At 48.9% G+C, this 25,867-nt stretch overlaps 1 protein-coding gene across 1 annotated transcript; it reads right to left on the bottom strand.

The window, feature by feature from the left end:
• Positions 1 to 2,337: 2,337 nt before the first annotated feature.
• On the bottom strand, positions 2,338 to 25,263 carry TRPV1 (transient receptor potential cation channel subfamily V member 1). The gene is made up of 15 exons (XM_074342579.1): positions 24,894 to 25,263; positions 23,928 to 24,088; positions 23,700 to 23,852; positions 23,080 to 23,220; positions 22,631 to 22,929; positions 21,590 to 21,769; positions 18,997 to 19,155; positions 17,794 to 17,889; positions 16,526 to 16,596; positions 14,545 to 14,710; positions 14,051 to 14,117; positions 11,668 to 11,987; positions 10,042 to 10,169; positions 9,431 to 9,546; positions 2,338 to 3,224 (listed from the first exon to the last, which is right to left on the bottom strand). Exons 1-15 carry the CDS (start codon positions 25,178 to 25,180, stop codon positions 3,052 to 3,054), a joined length of 2,517 nt encoding a protein of 838 aa, XP_074198680.1. The 5' UTR covers positions 25,181 to 25,263; the 3' UTR covers positions 2,338 to 3,051.
• Between the last annotated feature and the right edge of the window lie 604 nt (positions 25,264 to 25,867).

The following is a 25,867-nucleotide window of genomic DNA, read 5'->3' as shown; positions in this document are numbered from 1 at the left end:
GCCAAGTCTGGCTACAGCCCACGGAGTGACCCCAGGCCACAAGTCAGCCCTGGCCCCCTAGTCACAAAGAAGGGGATCCTGCCTGGCTTGTGGAGCCCACAAAGCACAGTATAGTTGAGTGGAGCCAGGCATCCTGCCTCCTCCTACCAAGCCTGGATCCCTGCAGAACCCAGCATTGCGTTGGCCTCCAGGTGGGTGACCTTGAACCCATAGGGCTCAGTCAGGGTGCCCCACAGCCTGGAAGTCTGGGAGGATTAACAGGCTGCCTCCACCTCCAGCTCAACGTTCCTTGTAGCAGCAAGAGCCAGGCTGCGCCCACCCTCATCAGTGACCTCAGCTGGTCCTCTGACGGTGGCTGGAACAAGCAGAGCCTGAAGCGGCAACAGCCCCAGGAGGGACCTTTGAAACTGGTTGCGTGCGGGGAGCAGAACAGCAAGGGGAGATGGGGCCAGGGGCGCGGGGTGGGATGCAAGGCAGTAAAAAGGGTATTCCCACCCCAAACCCACTCCCCAGAGGCCTGCATTTCAGGCAGCCTTGAGACACCTGCCAACATCCCCCATGTGTGCCCTAATCACACCAGACTGAGGTCAGAGCAGGAGCCTTAGGCAGCAGAGTGTGTCATGTCTGTCTGTGTGGCCTGGAAAACGCCCCCTGGAGGACACATCAGGCAGGTGTCGAGAAGAATCCCCTCCTCTCCGCACCTCTCAAGCCCTGGAGACAACAGGCCCAGGCTGCAGACCTGCAAGTTCCACCTCCCCAGGAGGGAGGAGGGAGAGAAAGGGTATCAGTGGGTGGGTTCAGCCAGGGAGGGGCTGACCTCTCGACCTGCTCTAGGAAACGCCCCACTTGGTGCGGCGGTGGGGGGAGGGGAGACCAGGAGCAGGCGGAGCTCCAGCCGCAGCCTCAGGCCTGAGCCCACCCACCCTATGGTCAGCAGAGGGTCCGTTTGCATCCTGGCGGCCACCGCCAGCCCTGGGCTAGCAGAGCTGAGCACCTGCCAGTCAGGGATCCTGGGTGGTGACTCCTGCTGCCTCCAGGTGATGGAGCTGGGGACATGGGAATTGAGAGAGATGAAGAGACAGCGACAGATACAAAAAGAAAAAGACCAGGCCAGTTTGCAGGCGTGGTCTCCTTTTAACAACCCAGGCTCACACAAAAGGTTGTAATCACTCATTTCACAAAAGAACACCCACAGATCCCTTCCAGTGCTGAGTAAGTTCAGAAGTTGATCCAATTTGCAGAGACTTGCAGATGTCTGACATCTACACCTTTTCTGAGGAAGGCCTACAGGAAAGGCAAGGAGTCCCAGGCTCAGAGAGGAAGCAGACCCGGGGGTGGACCCGGGGATGGACGGGCTCGCCCCAGCACCTTCTCTGCCACGCAGCCTGGCATTGCAGTCAAGTTCTGGGCTTTGGGGTCAGACTTGCCTGGGGTCAGACCTGTGCAGCCTTCCTAACTGTCCCAGCCTCAGTTTTCTCGTCTATGAAATGGAGCTAATAATAGCTTTTCACGGGCTGTCAAGAGGCTTACGGGGTAATGCACATGGAGACACTTTGCATAAACACTCCATGCATTCTCGCTTGGCAGTGTTCCTCCACTATGCTTATTTGTGTAGTCTGGCTACAGCTCGCTTCATCCCCAGTCATCCAGCCCAAAGGCTCCTTTGTTGGGCCTTGTGTGTGGAGGCGGACGTGCTGCTGGAGAACTCAGAGAAGGGGGTCCCAGTGTTCCCTCCAGATAGACCTCCCACGTAAGGGCCAAAGCCCTGGCCTCAGCTAATGTCATCCTTCATCTCGTGAATCAACATCCAGCAATTTCTACAGGACAGCTCATTCGACACTCCACAGATGTAACACAGCCAGCCAGTGTCTGGGATAGAGCTTTATTCCAGATCAATGTTTCTTAAATTCTAGTCCATAAAGCAGGAGCCCTCAGACTTTTTCACAAAGGGCCAGAAAGGAAATATTTTAGGCTTAGCAGTCTCTTGCAACCACTCACCTCTGCATTGTAGCATGAAAGCAGCCAGAGACGGTACAGAAATGAATGGCTGCATTGTGTTCTTATGAAAGTTTGTTTACAAAAACAGGCGGCAGGCCAGATTTGGCCCAAGGCCCCCAGTTTGCTAACTATGGTAGATGTATGCGTGGAGGAGTGCCCTCTCCCACGGGTAACAACTAAAGGGTGACCAGAGGCTCCTAGCCATACAGGGTAGTACACACACACATACACACACACACGCACACACAGACCACACGGAGCCAATCAGCTACGCCAGCCCAATGACTGACATGGAGTTCACACCTGATACGACATATATTTATTTATGTATTTATTTGATGGATGGCAGAATGGGTGGAGGTGGAAGTAGGTACCACTGCAGGTGAGCAGGACTATAGATGGATATTACAGATGGACGATCATTAAAAAATTCTTTCCACGTGGCTTTGGGACATGGTTCTGTATTTTTATTTGAAATGCGAAGGAGCTAATATTTTTGGAACTGTGATGGATTAACCAAAAGGAAGGAACCACTCCGGAAACAACCAATTCTGGCAGAGCTGGGAATGGGGCAAGCCTCCCCTACCTCCCCTGAGGAGTGACATCATTATCCCCAGACCACTCCGGACGAGGGAGATATTAAGCATGATACAGACAAGAGCTTCGGAATTTTCTCTCAAAGGAAGTGTTTTGTTCAAAAAATTGTTTTACTAGGCTTCGTTGGCTTTCACTCCCAGGAATGCAAAATCGAAGAAAACAGGGGCATCGTATACATGCACGTGGAGATTTCTCATCTGTGATGTTTGATAAAGTCAGTAAAAACCAGACAGTTAGGAGATTCACTTGGGGACAGTGAGGGTTGTATGGCCACCTCTTCCCATGCATCCAGCAATGCCTCCCACAGCTTGTCCTGTGAGGTCTGGGGAAGAGCCCGGAAGGTGGGTGCTGGCAGGACCAGGCTGCTGAGACAGCACTGGTGTCCCTACACGCCCCCCACCAGCAACACTGGGGTATCTTAAGGCCCACAGGGTTGAGAGTCCCCCATGGGGTCCCTCACTTCTCTCCTAAAGCAGCAGGGTCCTTGACGATCTCAGCATCCTCTGGCTTGAGGGACCCTGCGAAGTGCTTCAGATGAACTACCTCAGGCTGGACAGGGTGCCTTTCCCGAGTACTTGCATCTCTTAAGAGGGGAACCAGGGCAAAGTTCTTCCAGTGTCTCCCTGCAGCTGAAGGATGAAACGCCATTACTGCCTCGGGGGCAACAAAAGGATACTAAACAACTATTTGCCGGCCTGCCCACCCACCAGACGAAAGGACGCCCAGGCACATTGGTGCTTCCTGAGCACTAGATCGGGGCCTTTCCTCCTCCCTCACCTGTTCAGGAAGCCTCATTCACTCTGGTGGCTCTGAAATTCCCTTTCTCCACCCCACCCTGACTTGCCAGTGGCCACAGGAGATTCCACTACTAGCTGCTCTCAGCCTCTGTTCCCTCCCTGCCCACGTGGGAGGAGGAGCAATGCTGGGGCTGCTCTAGGAGTGGCTCCACACCAGGTCAGCTGCAGGGTAGTGAACACCAGCCAAAGGGTCAGGATTTGGGGTCCAGCCCCGACCAGAGCATAGATTAGGATCGATGCCAAGGGACCCACAGTGACACTGGGCCTCAAAGTGGGCTCTCACATGTGGCCTGAAATCCCAGGAAGCTCCTGAGGAGGACCCCATTATCAACCCCACTGCGATCCCCCCGCCCCCGCCCCAGCAACCTCAGAGAAGTAACAGCCAAGAGGGGCAGCTGTATGTGCCCTCCTTCTACTTGCCAGAGCCCTGGTCAGCCAGGCCCCCTGTTTGGCCCCCTTGGGTCTGATCTGTCTGGAAAATCAGCCTAAATTCACATCTCCTACCCTCATGCCACAATTCAGGCCCCTCTGCTGATGTCCCACACTGGCCACATCTCAAAGGCATCAGGAATGTAGGAGGCTGGGCCCATTGTGACCACTCCAGCAGAATTTTCCTGATCCTGGTGTTTTCTCCAGGCTGGCAGACTGACGCTGGCCTGCTCCCCTCAACCAAGCACCAGGAGGATGTGTCAGGGAACCTGGGCATAGGAGCAGGAGGGCTTCAGGGGCAGACAGGCCAGGTGCTCACTGAGACACCATTTTCTGGCTGTGTGGATGGTGGGGACACCCAGCCTCGGAGACATCCGGCTCCAGTTTCAGGGCCCTCAAAGAAGGCATGGGGCTCCCAGTGCCCGTGTCCTACAGTCTTGATGCCAAGACTCCCTACATGCTCTCCACAGCTCAGCTACTGACCACTATTCTTCCCTGCTCTTTGTCTCACACATTTCCTCACCCCTTCCTAATCACATGTACTATTTGGGTGGGGAGAGTTCCTTATTCTCTGAATTATCTGACTACTCATTACTGGAGTTTCCACTGTTACACAGTCATGTACAGGAAAGCAATTCCTCAGGAACTATTCACTAGTTAATTATATGTGCGAAATCAGGAAACCTCTAACCCTCTCCTAGACCCACCCCAAGTAACATGAGTGTGTCTATATCCTTGCTCCTAGGCTAATGTCTTTATTAATAGCATGGTGAATGTGCCACATTGTAAACAGCCAACAATGTCATGCAAATACAATGCAAATACAATGCAAATCAACCACGAAGGGAAACAGCAAATCTTGTAAAAGATGTGTAGTTTCATGAAATTGATAAGAGCGGTCATGGAAAACTGCTCAAATCACATGCTAAGCCACCCTTTGAACAGCTCTGTGTCAGAGTTGGACCAGTTAGCAACTGAAGAACAAATAATCAATAAGTATTATGACATGACACAGGGAGTGAGTCTAATGAAACTTGCAGGGAAATTATAGGACTGCAGGAGGCCCCTGGGAAAACTGATGAAGCAGTTTTCCAAAGTAAGCCTCTCAGTAAAAGAGATTTCCACTTCCAGCTCTGACAGAGTATGTAGCACTAGGCTGGCCATCTGCTGTAAATAACCATAAAACTGAATAAAATACACACAGCAAATGTCTTCAGGCATCAGACAACAGACTGAGAAGCAGCAATTGCCAAGAGAAGTGAAATTCACAAGGTGAGCCCGGTGACCACTCTGATGTTTTGCTTAGGGACAAGTTCTCAGACTACAATGCAGTGAGCTGGAGTCTAGGCAGAGCGTGGCAGTGCTTCTGAGCTAAGGAAGAAGGAATCAGTTTTGGGCCGCCAAAGCAGCTAGAATCTGTGGGACAGGGCCCAGGAGAGGAGGAAGCAGGGAGCTGCAGGGGTGGAGGTCCAGAAGTCTTTGGGGTGGGGGTCTCCTTCCAAGTCCTTGGCTGAGAGTTGGGCTGTACTTGCACAGGGTGAGAGAGACTGCATGAGGCTTACCAGACAGTGGCTGCTGTGGTGTTAAGAGTGGGACAGAGACACCAGAAGCTAAGCAGGACTGAGGGATATTGGAGATCCGGCCCAGCCCATGGAGAGATCTCCTTAACACCCTTTTTCTACTCTGAGGATTGAGCTAGAATACCAGAAATGCCCTCCTTACTCTACATACCCTAGATTAAGGTCTACTCAAGACTCACTCCAAAAAGCCTAAAACCAAGCCCTGACAAGGTCCTCAGTGGAAACAGTTTGGAGGTCGTGTCCCACATGTTTGAGGGATTGGCAAATACCTTGGCATTTCTACAGATCTACCCTAATAAAGGTTAAAACTAAGCCTACACAAGTTCAAGGTGATTCATCAGTAACTGAACTGCCAACTAGAATGAAAATTCAATCAAAAGTCTCTACAACATATTATTATTACAATGCCCAGTATATAATTAAAAGTTACTAGACACATAAGAAACAGGGAAATGTGACTCACAGTTAGGGAAAAAAAAAAAGCAGTCAACAGAAACTGAACCCAAGATAGCCTAGATGTTGGATTTAGCAGATAAAGCAAGTAGAGAAGGTTAAAGTAGCTACTATAAATATGTTCAAAGAACCAAAGGAAAACATAACCTTAATGAAGCTATGGAATCAGAAACCCATGGGACAATATCCAAGGGTCTAACACTCATGTAAAAGGAGAAGATAGAATAAAGCAAAGATTTCCCAAATCTGATGAAACATATTGATGTACAGATCCAAGAATCTCAGCTAAAACCAAAGAGAACCATACATAAGCACATCTTAGTCAAACTGCTGAAAACCAAAGATGAAGAGAATAGGTTTAAAGCAACCAGAGGCGGCGGGGGGGGAAGACGCACTACAGACAGGAGAACAGCAATACAAATCATGGGTGACTTTTCATCAGAAACAATGGAAATCAGAAGACAGTGGAGAATTATAGTTTGGATGGAAAAAAAAGAACTTTGTTAACCTAGAATTCTAAATCCAGTGAGAATATCCTTCAAACATGAAGATGAAATTAACATGTCCAGGTAAACAAAAGATGATACAAAACTAATCCATAGTGATAGAAATTAGATAAATAGTTACCTGGGATGAGGAGGGTGGAACTGACTACAAAGGGGCATGAGTGTCTTTCTGGCATGATGGAAATGTTCTGTACATATTTTTTTCCTTTTCTATTTTGATTTATTATAAGGTATTGCAAATAGCTCCCTGTGCTATACAGTAGGACCTTGTTTATCTGTTTTATATATAGCAGTTTGTATCTGCTAATCCCAAACTCCTAATTTATCCCTCCCACTCCTTTCCCCTTTGGTAACCATAAGTTTGTTTTCTATGTCTGTGAGTCTGTCTCTGTTTTGTAAATAAGTTCATTTGTATCATATTTTAGATTCCACATTATCAGTGATACATGATATTCATCTTTCTCTGTCTGACTTACTTAACTTAGTATGATAATCTCTAGGTCCATCCATGTTGCTGCAAATGGCATTATTTCCTTCCTGTTTATGGCTGAGTAGTATTTTATATACATATATACATACACACACACACACACACACACACACACACACACATACACACACACATATACATACCACAACTCCTTTATCCAGTCATCTTTGTCAATGGACACTTAAGTTGCTTTCACATTTTGGCTATTATAAATAGTGCTACTTTGGAAATGTTCTGTATCTTGAGCAACATGATGGTTGCCTGAGTATGTACATTTGTCAAAACTTATCAAACTGTACATTTGAACTGTATGCATTTTTATTATACGTAAGCTATATTTCAATTAAGCTGATTTTTTTGAGTTTCTGAAATATAAAAAATGAGCCTCTCTATGAAGCAATATCAAACATGCAGCATCATGCTATCAGGCAAGTCTGCCAGAGAAAGCGTGCTCTTTCCCCCAACTTGCCAAAAAATAAAAAAAACCTATCCAACACTGATTCATTCTTTGTTCATTTAAGAATTGACAACATCAGCAAAAATGGCAAAGTAGGCAGATTCAAACACCCATGCCTCCACGAAATCATTAAAAAAAAAAAAAAAGGCAGAAACTTTAGAACCAATGTAGTCAGAACTCTAGGGAAACAGTCCAACATTTACAGCAGCCAAGCAAATGCTGAATCAAGAAAAAGGCAACTTAAAAATGATAGGGAGCTAAAACTATAAAACTCTTTAAAAAAAAAAAAACAGGGGACAACCTTCATGACATTGGATTTGGCAATGATTTCTTGGATATGATACCAAAAAAACAGGCAGCAAAAGGATAAATAGGGCTTCATTAAAATATAAGCTTCTGTACACCAAAGGGCAGCTCACAGAATGGGAGAAAATATTGGCAAATCACGTATCTAATAAAGGATTAATATCCAGAAGATATAAAGAACTCCTATAACTCAACAACAGGAAAAAATTTTTAATGGGCAAAGGGCTTGAACACGCATTTCTCCAAAGAATATCTATGAATGACAAATAAGCACATGAAAAGATGTTCAAAATCACTAGACATTAGGGAAATGCAAATCAAAACAACGAGATGCTATTTCACATCCATTAGGAAGGCTACAATCAAAACAAAAGCAAAAACAAAAAAAAACAGAAAATAACACGTTTTGGTGAGGATGTGGAACCAACCCTCATGCTTTGCTGGTGGGAATGTAAAATGACTTGGCTGCTTTGGAAAATAGTTTGGCTGTTCCTCAAAAGGTTAAACATAGAATTACCACACAAGCCAGCAACTCCACTTCTACCCAAAAGACTTGAAAGCTGGAATCAAACAGAATCTTTACACTGATGTTCACAGCAATTAATCACAAATGCCAAAAGGGTGGAAACAATTCTAATGTTTCCATTCATCGATGAACAGATGAATGGATAAATAAAATATGATATATACACACAATGGAACATTATTGAGCCAGACACCAAAGGACAAATATTGTGTGATTCCACTTATAGGAAGCACCTGGAATAGGGAAATTCACAGAGACAGAAAGTAGAATAGAGGTTACCAGAGACTGGGTGGAGAAGGAAATGGGGATAATTGTTTAATGAGTACACAGTTTCTGTTTGGAAGAGTGAAAACATTTTGGAAATATGTAAAGGTGATGGCTATTATTAATACCACAAAACTGAATTGGGAGTTTGAGATTTACAGATACTGACTGGTATATATAAAATAGATAAACAAGTTTATTCTGTATAGCACAAGGAACTATTCTCGATATCTTGTAGTAGCTTGAAAAAGAATATGAAAACGAATATATGTATATTCACATATAGTGAAGCATTGTGCTGTACACCAGAAACTGACACAACATTGTAAACTGACTATACACCAATTTAAAAAAAAAACCACCAAACTGTACACTTTAAAAAATAGTTAAAATGGCAAATTTCATGTTAAATATATTTTTTAAATTTACCAATTTAAAAAAAACTAAAAATAATTAGTGCCGATTAGTGCAGGGCTATAATTTTAACTCAAAATGCGTTCAATATGACTAGGTTTGCTGCATTTTTAAGTAAATATCTTCAACTGGACCTTGAATTTAACGGCTACTGTTAAATGTTTACCATTAACGGTTAAAGGACTTTTTTCTGTAATTTTCTGTGATTTCCCACAAGGCTTCTCTGTTCAAGGTATATCCTTTGCTCTCCCCACGTGTCTCCCCTCTGCCTGCCTGATCGTGTGGAGCAAGGTGAGAGTCCCTGTTTGCATCCATAAGCCTCACAGAGCTGAGCGCAGACGCTGGGTTTGAGGACCCGGGCAGAGGAGACAGGGCAGCCTATATGTGGCACTGACCACCAGGGGCGCTGCGGAGCGGGAGGGCGTGGGCACGCGTGGGCACGCGTGGGCAGGTGGAGCAGTAGGCTGCGCATGTGCGTGAGACCGCGCTCCGGGATCGTGTGGATGGCTGAGACGTGGGGCTATGTCAGTGCCCAGGCGGTGGGAAGAGGAAGGCCTGAAAGGAGTAGGGGACCCCCAAGGCTTCACCTGGCTGCCCTCCCCTCACACCTCACCTCTGCCTGACCGCAGGGAGAAGCTCAGGGTGCGCTTGATCCCCTCACAGTAGCCGGGGTCTTCATTGATGATGCCCACGTTGGTGTTCCAGGTGGTCCAGTTCACCTCGTCCACCCTGCAGGGGGAGGAGATGGGGGAGCAGGGAGCTGAGGGACCAAGAGCCATGGCCACCTTCCCAGGTTGTGGGCTTGGCCCCACAGGCCAAGTCTAGAGACCAGGTTGGGGAGACACAGCTGGTAGAAAGAGGACCCGGAGGGGCCTGTCTTTTGGACCCCACCCACGAAGATGTGTTCCCTGACCACACTGTGGGGCCCAGGGACTTTAAATACTGGATTCCTGCTTCTGACCCTGACCACTAGGTGACCCCTTCTGGACACCTCATGTTCCAGTATCTAATGTCTGGGTTCCACCATCTGGGATCTGTGGTGGGTCTCCTGTGCCGGCAGCCCCCTGTGCGGACTGCCATCTTTGGGAGAGTCCTCTGTGCTCATGACTGGCTCCAAGAGACCCTGAGTCAGGCTTCTGTACCCACAGCTGGCTCTGGGTGGGTCCTGATATCCACAGCCAAGCCCCCAAGCTCCCCAAGCTCTGATTCCTGCCTGGGCATTACCTGAAGCACCACCTGTAGTCGTCCTTGCCATCAGGTGTGTACCCCACCTGCAGCAGCTTGCCTGAGCGGAAAGCCTTCCTTATACACTTAAGGAAGCTCTTCTCCGTGTCCAGGATGGTGATGGCTCTCTGCAGGAAGACACAAAAGGCAGAGGGGCAGAGGGCGCATCTAGCTTCTCCAAGGTCTCTCCCCGTCCCTGCGCCTCTGATCTGAACCTCCATACCGGCTACACCAGGCTGGTTCCCACAGCCTGGCAGGTGCACACGCCACGGACAGAGCTCAGCCATCCAGCCCAGACCTGTCCAGGCACTGCTGGTGCTGCTGAGTCTGGGCAGGGCAGCTGTGAGTGAGGTGGACTGTGCCAGCCCCAGATCCTTCCCTGAGAATCTCAAGAAGGGGCAACATAGTGTCGTGATTAAGAGCAGGCCTCGGGAGAGAGACCGCCTGGGCCGAGTCCTGGCTGGGCTACTTACTGGTTGCCTTGGACCCAGATACCTAACTTCTCTATACTTCAGCGCCTTCATCCAAAACTGGGGATAGTGAGAGAACCCTCTTGGTAGCATTGTTGTAGGATTAAAAGAGAGCATGGAAGCAAGACACTTAGAATAGTACCTAGCATAGAGAAAGTGCTGCTTGATAAGAGTGATGTTTTTATTATTACCTGGGACAGCAGAAGTGGACCAGGTGGCTCAAAAATGCAGCTGTCAGGGCCCATCCTGAGGCGGGAAGCCCCATAAAAAGATCTGCAGGACCCTCAGGTAAGGCCACTACTCTCCTGCCAGCACCATCTAGTTCCCTGGCCCCTAGGCTCTGTTTCACTTTTTGCCTCTGGAACCCCTTACTTAGCCCTAAAATTCTATTGGTTCTCTGAGTTCACTTCTGATTGGTTATTTCCTTCACTCCTGATTGGTCCATTTCCCTAACTTCTGATTGGTCCATTTAGAGTACTTCATTTGCATGGAGCTTATTCCTAATTAGTTATTTCTCTCACTCCTGATTGGTCCATTTCCCTCACTCCTGATTAGTTATTTCTCTCCCTCCTGATTGGTCCATTTCTACAAAGCTTGTTCCTAATTAGTCAACTTTTGTTATACCTTATTTGCATATGATGTTGCAAAGTGTAAACTGGCAGCCTATAAAAGCCTGTGTAAACCTACAGACAGGGTCCAGAGCTTGGAGTGTTAACTCCTCTGGGCCTGCTGGTATAATAAACCTGAGTTCTCCAACTCTCCGAGTGCTGCTTGGTCTCTTGCCCAGATCCAGGTTGCTGTCAAAGCTAAGCTGTAACCCTGAGCTATAACACTGAACTGTAACACATTTTTTCTGCAACAATCCCACATTAGCTGCTCCTCCAAGTCTGGTCTCTGGTGCCCACCCTAGTTCTTCTGCGATGGGCACCTCACAGGGCTCAGCCCTCCATCTCCTCCCCGCCTCCTCCCCCAGGGACCGCCCAGCCTACAGCAGACACAGCATCTCTGAACACCCGCTGGTGATGCTGGACAGAGATCCCCTGTGGGAGGAGCCAGAGGGAGCCAACTGAGGGAGAGGTTGCTGCTTGAGCCCTGGACCTTCACGTTTGGAACAGCCAACCCCTTGGTGCTGCACACAGCCTGCCAAGTGACCCACCTGCAGCTTCCAGATATTCTTGCTCTCCTGGGCGATCTTGTTAACGGTCTCGCCCATGAGGGCGATGAGCATGTTCAGCAGGAGGATGTAAGTGAGAATCACATAGGCCAGTAACAGGATGATGAAGACAGCCTTGAAGTCGTAGTTCTCGGTGAATTCCAGGTCGCCCATGCCAATGGTGAACTTGAACAGCTCCAGACATGTGGAGTACAGGCTATTGTAGGAGCTGTCGGGAGGCCTGCAGGAAACCCCTCGCCACCTGTGCGACGTGGAATCAGTCACAGAGTCGTTCTTTCCGTCCTCGATCAGAGTCACCACCGCTATAGGGCATGGGGAAAAAAGAGCTGGATGGAAGTCAAGACCCCAGATTCCCTACTACCCCAGGATGGGTCTGGCTTGGCTATGTAGTGCCTTTGTGTGAATTTTCTTTTTTAAAAAAGCACTCTCTTCTTCAAAGCTCAGAAATTTGTGATAATATGATGTTTTATTAAAAGAAAACTTTATCATCATCTGCCAGGGAAAAAATGCTAAGATAAATATACAAATCTATATGCACAAAATGAATACAGCCACATTTGTGCAGTGCACAACCTGCCTCACCTTACATGTCAGCCCTAAGTCCACACCTACTCTCAGTCACACTCTATCTGCCTGTGCCCCTTAGAGGGTAGCCCAGAGCCAGCCGATTCCAGAACTGGCTGGAATAGGGGCTGAGCAGCTCAGCGCTGAAGGGCTTCTTGCTGCATTCTGCATTCTTCTTCTTGGGAAATTTAGTCCTAAGGCTGAACACTTCTGTAGCAGTTGTAACCGTAGGATCTGCTAACCCCCTTGACCTAATCCTTTCCTGTGGCTACTGATAGGCAGGGCCTTCAAACCAAGTGTCAGACCCCACACCAATCCTGATCAGCTCCCTTCTAGTCAAAGTTTCCCATCACTCCCAGACAGGATACCATGTGAACCATCTAACTATAGCACTCAGGTAAGGGTCAAAGCAGAACTCAGTTGCTCAATAAATGATGTGATGTGTCAAAAGGGCACAGGAGCCAGCTTGAAGGGGCTCCTAGTGACCATTTCTCAGATAATATGAGCATCAAAACAAATGACAATAGCAAGGAGTTATAACCCATTTAACAAAGGGAAAATCCACACATACACAAAAAAATAAAAACAAAAATGAATCTATGAGGCCCTACTGATAATAAATAAATCAATGTGGGAGAATGGAAATCCTTTCCATCATATGACTGTAAAGAAAGCTCTTCCGTACAATAGAACTCCAGCTAACACATGTGGAAGGAACGATAAGTTAGAAAAGCAAAAGTCAACATCCCCAGAAATGGGACGAACAGACACTGTGGGACTCCTGATATCATATGCCAAGGAAGACACACATTATTTCCTTGATATTCTGACAAAAAAATTGTTACATGAATCTAATTGTGAGGAAATGTCAGACAGACTCAAATTAAGAGACTTTGTAAAAACTGGCCTTTACTCAATAAAAATGCTAAGATCACAAAAGGGAAGGAAAGATTGAGGAATGGCTCCAGATGGAAGGAGACTAAAGACGCGTGAAAATTTAATGTAAATGCATGATCTGGGATTTTCATTTCTGTAAAAGATATTATTAGGACAATTGGTGAAATCTGAATAAGGCTGAAAGACTGGCTGATAGTACTGTATTGATGTCAATTTCCTGATTTTGCTCATTATGCTGTGTTTACATAAGAGACTGTTCTCGTTTTTAGGAAACACACTCTGAAGTATTTAGTGGCAAAGGACTGATCGTGTCTGTAACTTACTGTTTTTTTAAGTGTAAAGTGGGGTGTGTGAGTGTGCGTGTGTATGTTTGTGGAGTGGGAAGAGAAAGTGATTTTTTTCTAAGTGTGGTAAAATTTGGGGAATCTCAGTTTCGAGTACAGAGAAGTTATTTATACTATTCTTGTGATTTTTCTGAAAATCTGAAATAATGTCAAAATAAACTTTTTCTTATGGAGCCAAAATGCAGCTATACTACAAGCAAGCAGCACTTTTCCTTCTAAAATTACTTTGGGAGCGGAGGGTATAGTTCAGTGGTAGAGTGTGTGGTTAGCATGCATGAGGTCCTGGGTTCAATCCCCAGTACCTCCATTAAATAAATAAATAAACCTAATTACCCCCCAAAATTAAAAATAAATAATAAAATAAATCTATTAGAAAATAAAATAAAACTACTTTGAACACTTTATGAATCACCTTTCCAGGTTCTCCAGCTATCTCAGTGTGCTCTTTGTCCATCCACTCTGTCACCTGCAGACACACACCCCAGTGGGCCTCTCCCCACCCAGCCTTGCAGAATTCCCAGGAAGCCCTGCCCTGCACCGGCCCTGACCAAGCCCGTTACCTGTGGAAAACCCAAACAAGAAAACCAGGTAGACAAACATGAAGCGACACAGGTCTCTCAGGATCATCTGCAGGAGAGAGAGGGTTTGTCAGAGCCAAGTCCAGGCCCAGGTGGGGCCAAGGGAAGGGATGGGGCTGCATTGACCTGGGGGTTAATCGTGCACCCGAGAGCATCGGAGGACATACAGGAGAGTTAGGTTTGGTGGCTTTCAACTCAGGGGTCATGAGAGAGTCACTACAGCTCCCCCCAACCATGGCCTTTGTTCTGGTGGGAGAAGGGGGCCTGGTATGTAGGGGAGGTCAATTTCAGGGAAGCCCCCAAACCTGGGTCAAAGCCAGATTGCCTGATTGCTGGGGGATTCTCTGGGAAGGTGGGTCTTAAAACAGCACCTCCCCAGACAACACAAAGAGGCACATGGAGTGTGTGGGACCGGGTCCCACATATCCAGGAGGTAAACAGGCTCCATGGAGAACCCCTCGGGCGCTGGCACCCACCTTCTCGATCATGACGGCATAGATGCCCATCTGCTGGAAGCCGCGGGTGTAGTAGAGCATGTTGGTCCAGCCCATGGCCAGAGAGAACACCATGGAGGCCACGTACTCCTTGCGGTGGCAGAAGTACAGCACCACGGTCCCCAGCATGAACAGTGACTGCACGAAGCTGAGGATGGAGGGACAGGAAGCTCTGTCCATGGGCACCCGGGAGGCCCGGCACCCCCACGGACAAGCCCCCGATGCCTGGGCCGCTCCTCGGAGGCAGAGACTCAGGCCATGCGGGAGCTGGCCATCCTGCCTCCTTTAGCCCCTGAGTCTCAGTGGGAGGAATATCACTGCCAAGAGGTAAAAATTGATTCTGGCAGTGGAGGGCAGGGCAGGACAGGAGTGTGAAAAATCTTATTCTCTTTTTACTGAGAGCACAGATATAAATACAGTGCAAAAACAGCTACACAGTATATTTGTGGTGGATTTCATGGGAGGAGCAATTAGGGGGAAAATAATATCTTAAAAGGCAATTAAAAGAAAGAAAAAGACAGAAACACTGCTTTAGCCCCCAGTCTTCCTGTCCAGGCCCTGGGAAGACCAGCCTTATGACAACAGAGAACCTAGGAGGCCTATGCCCGTGAGCAGGACAAGTCATACTCTCCTGAAAAAACCACAGATCAGGTCTGCTTGTCACGCCCTCAAACTCAGGAGCAGAGCCGGGGAAGATGTCCTTCCCTTAGTCTGGTGGGGGCTGCCCAAGTCAGAGCCCTGGGCACAGTGAAGACCACTGAAGACCACACTGACCACCCCACCTCCTGTTTGTGTGCAAGAACCCAGCAAAAAACGGCTGCTGTGCTGATGTGAGCATATTAAAAACTGACATCACTGAACTGGCTCATTAACTGGAGTTCTGCTGCAGAGAAGACCTCTTCCTTGGCATCTACAGACCCCTGGCCAAAATAAGAACTGATGCCAGCTGAAATAGGCAAAAGTCACCTCAGGTGGCAAATGGAGTCCCCACATAGGAGTTTTAGAAACTGGGAAGCAGTGGACAAATGGAAACTGATCTAGCAGACCCAAGAAAGCCGAACCCAAATCCATAGTGGGGAAACCTGAAACCAACTCATTCAATCAAGGAGGCTCAAAAGGCTTAGGCACCACTGGAGGTGGGGTGAAGAGACCTAGCATAAGAAAGAGTGGAGGTGTTTGTTGTCTCTGAAGGAGATAAAACAGAAGGTCTTTGGACCCAGTTTCATCAAACATCCATGAAAGCATAGGTATTTTGCCAAAAACAGATTATGTAATTTTATACAAGACAGATTACAGAAAGCCCTCTTCTCCACTCAGCTTTCAGAAAGCTGGCCAGACCTACTCCCCCTGGGTAGAAGATTGAAAAGATACAATGGACTGACTTTGGACATTCTCCAATAAATAGTTTATGTTGTAAACGAGTCTATGATGCAGCTCAAATTTTATAACCTCCATTCACACATTCAGAGCTTCCCACCAGCTTTTCAGTCCTCCACTCTGAATCATGAGAACACAGCAAAGATTTCCAAATTTCCTGAGGACGACCTCTAACATGTAAGAGAAAATGAAACAAGCAAGTGGGGAAACAACAATTTGGAGAAAACAAAAGGCATGCAAAAAGAAGAAAAAAAGTTTACCAAAAACTATCTTAATAGATGTAGAGAGATAAATGAAGATACTGGGATTTGCAGATACTAACTACTATATATAAAATAGATAAACAATAAGGTCCTACAGTCTAGCACAAGGAACTATATTCAACATCTTGTAATAACCTATGAAAAAATATAAACGGGAATACATGTATGTATAACTGAATCACTGTGCTGTACACCAGAAACTAGCACAACATTGTACATCGACTACACTTTGATTTAAAATTTCTAAAAAAGAAGATACTGCATCCATGAAACAAGAATAAAGTGCTGTCTGCCATGGAGGCAGAAGAATCAGTATCACTTACAAAAGCATCTCACTGTAACTGTCCACAAATAAGGTCTTCAATGACGGCCGCCTCTGCAGGAAATACTGAATCTGCAGGTAAACAGAGTAAGATCCCAGGAAAGGTTAAATGGTGAGCACCCAGAATGCTTCCTAAATGGCACCACGATGGACCACGGGAGTGCAATCAAAGCAAAGATAACGAAGACAGTGGAGCAGTGTGGGTCCAGCTAATGGAGTAATGTTATGTGACTCAGTCAGGAAGATTTTTTTAAAATAGAGTGAAATTACAACTACACCTAGAAGTAAAGATGGGAAAGAAAACCACCAAAATGTTATCATTTGCTGTGCCTGAATGATGGGGTTGGGCAATTTTTTTCTTTCTAATTTGTGCTTTTTTCCCCTAATTTTCTTAAAGAAGTATGCATTACGGTAAAAAAAAAAAAAAAGTCTTTAACCGGCTTCCACTGAGCTAACTAACCACATCCAGTGCTCTTGGCTCCCTGAAAACATCCTGACGGTGGCCCACAGTGAATGCGCCTCTCCAAGACACCCACACACTCCACTCTCTCCCACTGGCTAATCCTGTTTGCCGAGAGTGCTTTCTGCCCGCCGCAGTTGATACTTTGGCTTTGTGCTTTACTATAATATAAACTATGAGTGTGAAAATAAAGACGGTTGCTTCTGTGAAGACAGAGCCCAATGATTTGGAAAGATTCCTTAAAGGTAAATTACTTTAAAAAAAAAAAAAAGGGGGGGGTGTAGTTTAAAATAAAAGATGAAGGGGAAAGAAATCATAATAATCCCAAATTTCACATTCAGATCCCTTTGTACATGCAACAGTGGTCCCACATATTTTAGAAGAATGGCCAATGAACCTGCATGTTCCAGTTTTTAGTTAAAATAAAATGGTTCCAGTACACATACAGACTGCTTTCGTTATTCTGAGCTTTAATGGACCGTTTCAATTAATTAAACAACTACCGGTCATGATCCTGTTTCTTCAGAGGCTCCCACTCTACTTCTGTAATTAAATATTACATTCAGTGGAGAGGTCTGACTGCCTATGTTCAAGCATGACTGCCCTGGATCCGTGGGGACCCACCAGCAGACCCGCACCCCCTAAGCCATCAGTGCCTGGGGCTCTCACCTTCCCCTGTGTGTCTCTAAGCTCCTCAAGCAGGGCCATTGTGTAGCCAATGAATTAAAAAGTGGGTGAGGACTGAGGGAGTCTCTTGGCTTTTTGTTTTGGTGACCACGGAAATTCGCCATGTGGGAAGGAATGCTTACCCCTCGGAAAAAAAAGTAGACTCCCCCTGATACAGAAATAATCTCTCCAGTGACTCGGAAATAGTCCCCAACGGTGTGCTTCAGCTTAAAGGGAGGCTGCGAAGTGCAGAGAAGTTAGTGATTCCATTCACTCGTTCATTCATCCAACAAACAATTAACAGGTGCAAAGCCCTAAGATTTAGACCCAGCTCCTTCTGGAGAGGCTCAGCCTCCAGCAGAAGAGAGAGACACAAATAAAGACATTGCGTTATTATGGGGACATCTGCAAGGAGGCCCCTCTGTGGGACCAGATTCCCAAAGTGGCAGCCTTCAGGTGCCGAGAAGCACATCCCACTGTACTGTGCTGTCTCCCGGATGATGTCCTAGCCTGGAGCTCTGTTTGGCTGGGAGGAGATGATGGCATCAGTGGCGGCACCCTTGCAGACCCAATGCCATGTGCTTCCTGTTATTCCCACAGCCTATGGAGAACCCCTGGTCTCCCAGCACCATCAAGGTTTCCCACGGATGGTGGAGGAAGAGACACACATGTGTGTGGCCCTTGTGTTTCAGTCACAGATTCCTAGAGTGGGTTTCCTTTCAGTCTACCTACCATCCACGGCTCATAAGCCCTATGTCACTAGCTCGTCTCATTAGCATATTTCTCTTTTCTCTTAAAAGGAAGCCATCCGATAGCCTTAATAAGTGTACAGAAATCAGGTGTCACCTAACTAGGAAGCAAGGCAACTTGGAAATAAAGGCAGCAAGTTAAGTCCCCGCATATTGAATGGAAAGGACTCAATTCAGAAACTCGAGGGAGTCCGTGGATCCTGGTAGCAGAAAAAGTCTAGTCTTAGAGTATGTGTCCAGGGAATGAATAATATAGGAGAGAGTAAACAAAAGTGGGCAGGTGAGCAGGATGGCAACAGGCTCAGGGCCCAGCAGAGAGATGCTTCTGGAGTCCTAATTCTGGCATCCTGTCTAACCCAGTACCTCCGCTCTGCCATCAGGGACCTCAGCGACCACAGGCTGAGCCTCAGAACCAGGAGGCTAAAGTTGGGGCTGAGAACAAGAGTGGGGCGTAGGACAGCCAGCAGAGGGAGGACTGAGTACTGGGCTCTGGGTCCCCAGGTGACCCTTCCACCTCTCTGGGGCCCGGCCCAGTTCCCTTACAGGAACGCCCACGCCCTCCCCCTCTCCTCTCTGAGGTCTGTGCCTCGGGCGCACCGGGCCTTCCACAGGCCTGTAGTAGGCGGCCGTGGTGAAGATGATCATATACAAGCAGTAGACGAAGAAGTTGAAGTAGAAGATGCGCTTGACGAATCTGTCCCACTTGTCCTGCAGGAGGCGGTTCAGCGGCTCCACCAAGAGCATGTCGTGGCGATTCTAAGAGGAGCAAAGAGACGTGAGGCTCACTCCCTGACCAGGACCGCCCGCAGCAGCCGCCCCAGGCTTTCCTACACCCACCTTCTGAGCTTTAGCACCCCTGTCATGCAGTGAACAAGGGGTGGAACTGGACAAGTGACCCCAAGTGCCCCTGACACCCTAGAGCTCACAAGTGTTGCCCAACATCCTATGCCCGTTCTCTCTAATAACTCTCTTCCAAGAGCCTTCATCCTTGCTTATTTCCGCAGTAACGGGAAGAGGCTGGCGCAGGAGGAGCCTGGCATGAGGCTGCTTGGGGAGGGGATGAGGGCAGGCAGGCAGGGGCCTCTGAATTCTCATTCTCACAGCTCCAGCCCTAAGTCAGACAGGTGATCCAGGCAGGAGTGGCAACTCCCTTCACAGGAGATTTCAGGGGACCAGGAAGGCTTTCCTGCCATGGGTGGGCCCAGTGCCTGAGATACCATCTTTACAAGAAATGGTTTGAGGCAAAAGTCTCCCATCCAGGAGATCTCAAACTTCAAGTATCTCCAGGACATGGATAAGCCAAAATCAGGTCATCTTAGCCTTTTCAGGCCACTGAGGCCAACTCTGGCCCAAGCTTGAGCTCCCCCAGCAAGGTCCCTGTTCAGAGTCTTCTTGAAAATCTTTAGGGATGGGAGGCTCCCTGCTGCCTCAAGAAGTCTGTTGGGAAGGTCTACTCTCTGGAGTAAAGTTGGTCTTCCCTGCTGTCCACCAGTGGCCCCTGCTCTGCACCCAGGAGCCCCCATACTGTGTTCTGGCCCTTGAAAGCCTCCAGAGATGTAAAGATGGCAGCTGTGGCCCCAGAGCCCTCTCCTCTCTAGGTCAAACACCCTTGTCTCCTTTTTGAGGTTATTTCCTACCTGGGCCAGCCCTCTGGGAACACTTGACTCCGGGATACTGAGTCAGAGGCCTGGATCCAGCATGGCAGCCTTGGGGGCTGATGGGACAGAACAAAGCAGGCCAGGCCTCTCCCTCCCCAGGACTCTGCCCCTTGAGACATCATGGAGGTGGCCCCTCATCACCAACAGCACAGACTGCAGCCCCCAGAGCCGGCCTCAGGGCCTGGAGCGTCTGGTACCTTAGAAAGAGGGGATAGGGATGGTAGCCTTTCAAAGCAGTGGTGGCAGGAGCCCCTTTTCATAAAGTAGTATTGGGACCCTCATTTGGAAACAAAAGAATTAAGTAAGACACCTACCTCACACCTACACAAAAATAAATTCCTGATAAATGTAAAAGCCAAACATAAAATACCTACAGAGGAGATAAATATAAACACTGGAGAATGTGCATGTAATCTCAAAGTGGAAAAGGCTTTCTAATGCAAGACACAAGTCACAAACGCTATGAAAGAAAAAGGCTAATTAATCTGATTCTCAAAATGAAATTCTTTCATACACAAATGATACGGGTGAAGTTAAACAGCAAGAGACAGACTAGGAGGAAATAAAATATTTGAAACATATGCAACAGAGAAAGGACCAATTCATTTTACAGCAAGAGCATTACACACCAAAACAGGTGAGGCAAACAGCCCAGTAGAAGAGCTAGCAAAGGACAGGAAATGGACAGGAAATCTACCAAAGAAATATGAATGGTTGAAAACCTACGAAAAAATTTTCGACCTCACGGTAATCAAGAAAACAAGAATTAACATATCAGTGAGAGAGCATTTTTGGCTCCATGGACTTAAACTAGTTTAAAAAAAAAAAAAGATTGGTAACACCCAGGTTGGCAAGAACATGGGTAGGTGTGTACCCACTGGTGGTGGGCAAGTGCATTGATGTGATTTTTCGGAGGACATAATTTCTGACTTAGCAATTCCAATTCAAGGTATCTTTCATAGAAAAAATCAAACCCCTGACTAGTGTCCTGCAGCACTGTAGAAGCACCAAAAAAACCCAAAAACCAAAAAACTGGAAATAACTCAAATGCCCTTCTATAGACATTTACTCCCCACCCAAATTGTGGAATACGTTGCAGTAATTTTTCTTAATAAAGCAGACCCATATATGCTGATGTAAAACTGTCGGCAAGACATGCCATTAAGTGAAAAAAAGGATGTTCTATACTATGTATAGTATAATCCCATTTACATAAGCAAAATGAAGCTACACATTTTATATGGTACAAAAGGAGGATTCTTTTTTGGTCTATGGAATTTTGAAATATTTAGGATTATATATATTACATTATAATATTATATATTACATATTATATGTATTATCACATATTGATTGCACGAGGAAGGAAAACACCTGGTGGGAATGAACGAGGAGATGAGGCTGTGGGTGTAAGCCCCGGGCAGCAGGCTTTTATTGATGGGAGGACAGGCAGAGCCGGAGCAGGGGCTGGGGCTGGGGTGCAGTGAGACCGGAAGCCCTCCCTGGATGGGTCCCAGCCCCGGCCCACTCACCGGGGTCTCATTGCTGTTGTAGGCAATCACCTCCAGCACTGAGTTCTTCTCGCAAGTGTCGATGCAGGACAGGTCGTACAGAGAGGAGTGCACAGGCCCGTAGGCCCACTCGGTGAACTTCCTGGACAGGTGCCTGCACTCAGGCTCCTGGATCTCCCTCTGGAGAATATAGGCCAAGACCTGCCCCAGGGGATACAAGAGCCCATTAGAGGCTCCACCGGGCCTGCAGCTCTGCTCCAGAAATAATTCTGCTTTCCAGCCCGGCTGGAGACCCCACCCAAGCCCCAGGAGAGACCCACCCCCATCCAACAGCCTTGACCGCCATCAAGATCAACCTGCCCACTGCCTCAGATCCCAACTGCAGCCACATCAGACCCATCACCTGATCACACCGGCCCCCCTTCCCCCAGTTCTCCCATCTCACATGAAGGACTGCAGTGGTTCATTTTAGAAAACCTCAAGCCAGAAGGAAATTAAGAAAATCCAAGAAATAAAACCAAGGTTATAAAAGCCAGACTTCTCATCCTAAGAGACTCAGTATGATCAGGGACAAATTCTTAGAATCCCCTGGTACAGAGAAGCCCCCTCCCCTCCAATTCCCAAATGCCAGCCCCACCATCACCCCACCCTTTCATGGCCTGACATCACCCACAGGCCTCTGTTTTGGCCTGCCCTACCCCAGACTCTCCCCTGAGGACCTCGTATCACCCCAAAGTCCTGTCTTCCATGGAAAAACACCAACAGTTCCTCCTCTGTTTCACCCTCAGCTCAACCCATCCTCAGCCCCAGGCCCCAGCACCCCACCCCCAGCCCATGTCTTGGTGATGATGCTCAGAGTTGGAAATTAGAAACGGCCATGTGTGTGATGCTGGGTTCTGCCCAGCGTCTCACAATCCCTCCCCCTTACTCTAATGACCCCTGCCCTATCCCTCCAGGCTGGCGTGGCGGCACCAGGGCTCCACACACTGGTGATGCCAGAAGCTCGGTAAGGCAGGCAGTCCCCAGAGCAGCCCCAGCTTAGGCGCGACGCCCCCTCCCTACCCCGATCTTCCCGCTCCTGGCGGCCAGAGCCAGCGGCGTCAGCTCCTTCCTGTTAGTGAGCTCCTCCAGCTTCAGCGTAGGGTGGAGTTTGGCCCCCAGGATCAGAATCTCATTGTACATGCTCGTCACAAACTTGGTGTTGTCAGGCGTGTTGTCGGCCACCTCCACCAGCGCGTGCAGCACCGTGTTGCCCACCGAGTCCCTGGCGCCGATGTCGGCCGGCTGCCAGGAGTTCTGCAGCAGGAACTTCACGATGCCCAGCTGGTTGGTGCAGGCAGCCAGGGAGAGGGGCAGCTCACCTGCAGCCAAAACAGGCACATGGTGGGCCTCCCCAGGAAGAGACTGGCTTGGCCCCTGCACCACCTGGCCTCTGATTTCCTCTGTCCCCACCCTAAACCTCCACTTAGCAAGGGACAAAAAGTCAAATGTATACCAAATGGTCTCCCTACCAAAATAGAAGCCAGGCCGCCCTTTAGTTTTCTTAAAGAAGTCCCCATTGGCTGCAGCCTGGACATTGGCCCCATTCTCCACCAGGAGGGTCACCAGTGCCATGTTCCGCCTCTCGATGGCAATGTGCAGCGCCGTCTGGCCTGTAGAGGATGCAGGCTGTTGGCTTTTGCACTTGGAGTCCTGCAGGGGTGCCCGGACAGGTGCTAGGGGAGGGCCTGGGCAGGAGATACAGGATGACCACCCCCCTACCAGAGGAGGTGATTAGGTCCCCCAAGGAGGCCCAGGGAGTCCCTGAGGCAGTAGAGACCCCCAGGAACAGGGAATACCAGACTAGGGGCTGGAGGAATCAAAATTGCCCAAGGGCAAGGAGCAGTAGCAGAGAGGGAGGCCATGACCTTCAGGGACAAGGAGCACCAAACCCACAGAAGGGGAGACGGGACCCTCAGAACCCGTCTCCAAGCCAGTAGGTCGGGGAGGCAAGGGGCCTCCCCAGGACCAGGAGTTCCCTACTCAGCTGGGACAGGGGGAGAGGAGCTCAGAGGTTTGCCCGGGCGTCACGATGCCCTCCTGGCTCCAGGTGTGCTTGTGGGCAGAGGCGTGCTGGCCCCACACTCCTCACCCTTGTAGTAGCTGTCCGTGTAGCTGGCGTTGACCAGCTCCTTCAGGCTGTCTGTCTGCCGGGCGATCTCCAGGAGCAGGGGGATGGTGTCGTTCTGCCCGTCGTGCAGGTTGAGCATGGCTTTCAGCAGACAGGTCTTCCCTGTCTCAGGGTCTGCAAGACAAAGCAAGGGTCAGAGCAGGCACCACAGCGGGGCCCCTTCCTGGAACCCAACGGTCTCCAGGCCACCTTTGAATTCGCTGTCCATGAGATGCTTCTTGCTCTTCTGCAGGAAGAGGAGCAGGCTCTCCAGCTCCTCGCAGTTATTCTGAGCAACCGCTTCAAAGATCTTCCTGCGATCATAGAGCTTGAAGTTCTTCTCAGCAGCGACAGAGTCCTGGGACAGTTGCCTGTGGGCCAGAAAACACCCTCATCTCATCCTCTGGTTTCCCCCTTGGCCCTGAAGCCTTCAGAGCTTGGTAGAGAGCATGATTAAACCCGAAGGCAAACCAAAAGGAAAAAACATGATACAAAACCCATGCCTCAGTCCAGGTGGCCAGCCAGGAAACTGATGTAACAGGGAACGTGTGCCCCCATTCTGTCCCCACCCTATCTGCAGGCATCATCTAGAAAGACTTTGCAACCACCACTTCCTCCAACACCCAGGCCACCCACTTCTCTGTCCGCTGAGGGGCTGGGGGAATCTGGAGGGGGTGCGGGCAGGGGTTTGGCTGCCCTCTGCTAAGTGAAAAAGCACCCTCACATGGTCCCAGGAGTCAGCCAGCCCATGTGCAGCCCCTGTCTTGCCGTGGGGGATGTGGGAGGGCTGGTGGGCTCTCTCACTGAAGCTGTTTTGTACTCTGTCTAAAAGCATCCTGTCCATGAGCTTTTCAGCTTGAAGTCTGCATGATTGGGACTGGTGAGCATCCTAAGCCTGGACTCAGAGTTCAGCCAGCAGCTAGGATGAGCATATATGCCCGCGTGCGTGTCCACAGTCTCAAAGGTCCTATGAGCACAGATGCTGGACCAGGTGACCTCTGGAGCCCCCCACCCCCACCAGCTCCCTGGCTCTATGACTTTCAGCACATAAACTTTGAGTATCACATGGTGTCTCTACGGCTGGAGTCTCAGCCAGCTGGGCCGGCTGGAGTCTCAGCCAGCTGGGCCAGCTGGACTCCAGGTAGAGAGGGAGGCTGGGCTCCAGATGCAGCTTACCTGGCACAGGTGGGGCCATCTCCAGGCTTCTGGATGATGACAACAGGGCTGACTGTGATGGCCGGGCAGAATGCCAATTGGGCTTCCGCCTGAGAGCAGTCCATGAGAGATGCATCCTCCGAGTCACCCTTTCCAAAGAGCCGGCTACGGCTCTTGGCCACAGGGAAGCTGTGGGGCTTGGCTGGAGATGGCCTGGAGTTAGGGTCTCCATCCAGGGGATCTGAGCAGGAGTCCTCTTGGGGCAGGTCCTCAGACTCCCCTGAATCTGAGCTCCCCCATTTCTTCATCTTTGCCAGATCTTCTGTGGCCCAAGAGGCAGCCTGTGGACAGCCACCAAGATTGGGTTTGTTCCCAGCTTGAGGACTGCACAAGCCTAGCTTTGACATACCCTTGTTGCAAAGACCCCAGTGAAACACGATGCCCCAGAAGTCCAATAGCTGTTGCCCCTAGCCTCCCAGAAAGGAAGCTTTCAGGGTGCTGTATCTCCTACCCCCAAAGCCCCGGGAGCAGCAGGCCTAGCAGCTCCATAGCCATCGGCCTGCAGGGATGGATGGGTCCCCAGCTTGGAGCCATCAGGCCCTGAGGGACTTGGATGGACCACTTGCCTTCTCTGGGCCTCGGCTGCCCCATCGGCAGAGTGGAAATGATAACCACTGCTCCGCCTCCCTCCAAGATCAGAATAAGGGAAACAGGAGGAGGGGTGTGCATTCAGGGAGGAACTCGGCACTGAGGATGGCTCAGCCCCAAAGAACCGAGCAGTCTGCATCCCTGGGAACAAGGTGGCCGGTAGAGACAGACACGCTGCGCACACAGGCCCTCCTGTGCCAAGTGTCCCCACCATCAGCCTCACGCTTGTCTGCCTTTGCTCTTTGACCTGGCTGCTGCAATCGTTGAGTTTGCGGGGGACTTTTTGTACTTTTGGTCACTTTTGTGAAATTGGTATATTTCAAGGATCCCGGCCCTGAACTTTGAGA

The sequence above is a fragment of the Camelus bactrianus genome, chromosome 16 (genome assembly GCF_048773025.1).
Source record: "Camelus bactrianus isolate YW-2024 breed Bactrian camel chromosome 16, ASM4877302v1, whole genome shotgun sequence".
Taxonomy (NCBI): Eukaryota; Metazoa; Chordata; class Mammalia; order Artiodactyla; family Camelidae; genus Camelus; species Camelus bactrianus.
This window is presented reverse-complemented; position numbering and strand designations above follow the sequence as displayed.

What these genes read in the sequence shown, in the direction of transcription:
- TRPV1 (XM_074342579.1), bottom strand. Translation starts at nt 25,180, where the DNA reads ATGAAGAAATGGGGGAGCTCAGATTCAGGGGAGTCTGAGGACCTGCCC. An exon ending in ACAACAGCAATGAGACCCCG is followed by an intron (nt 19,156 to 21,589) that starts GTGAGTGGGCCG and finishes TGCTCCTCTTAG; the next exon opens with AATCGCCACGACATGCTCTT. An exon ending in AGTTACAGTGAGATGCTTTT is followed by an intron (nt 14,711 to 16,525) that starts GTAAGTGATACT and finishes CTCCATCCTCAG; the next exon opens with CTTCGTGCAGTCACTGTTCA.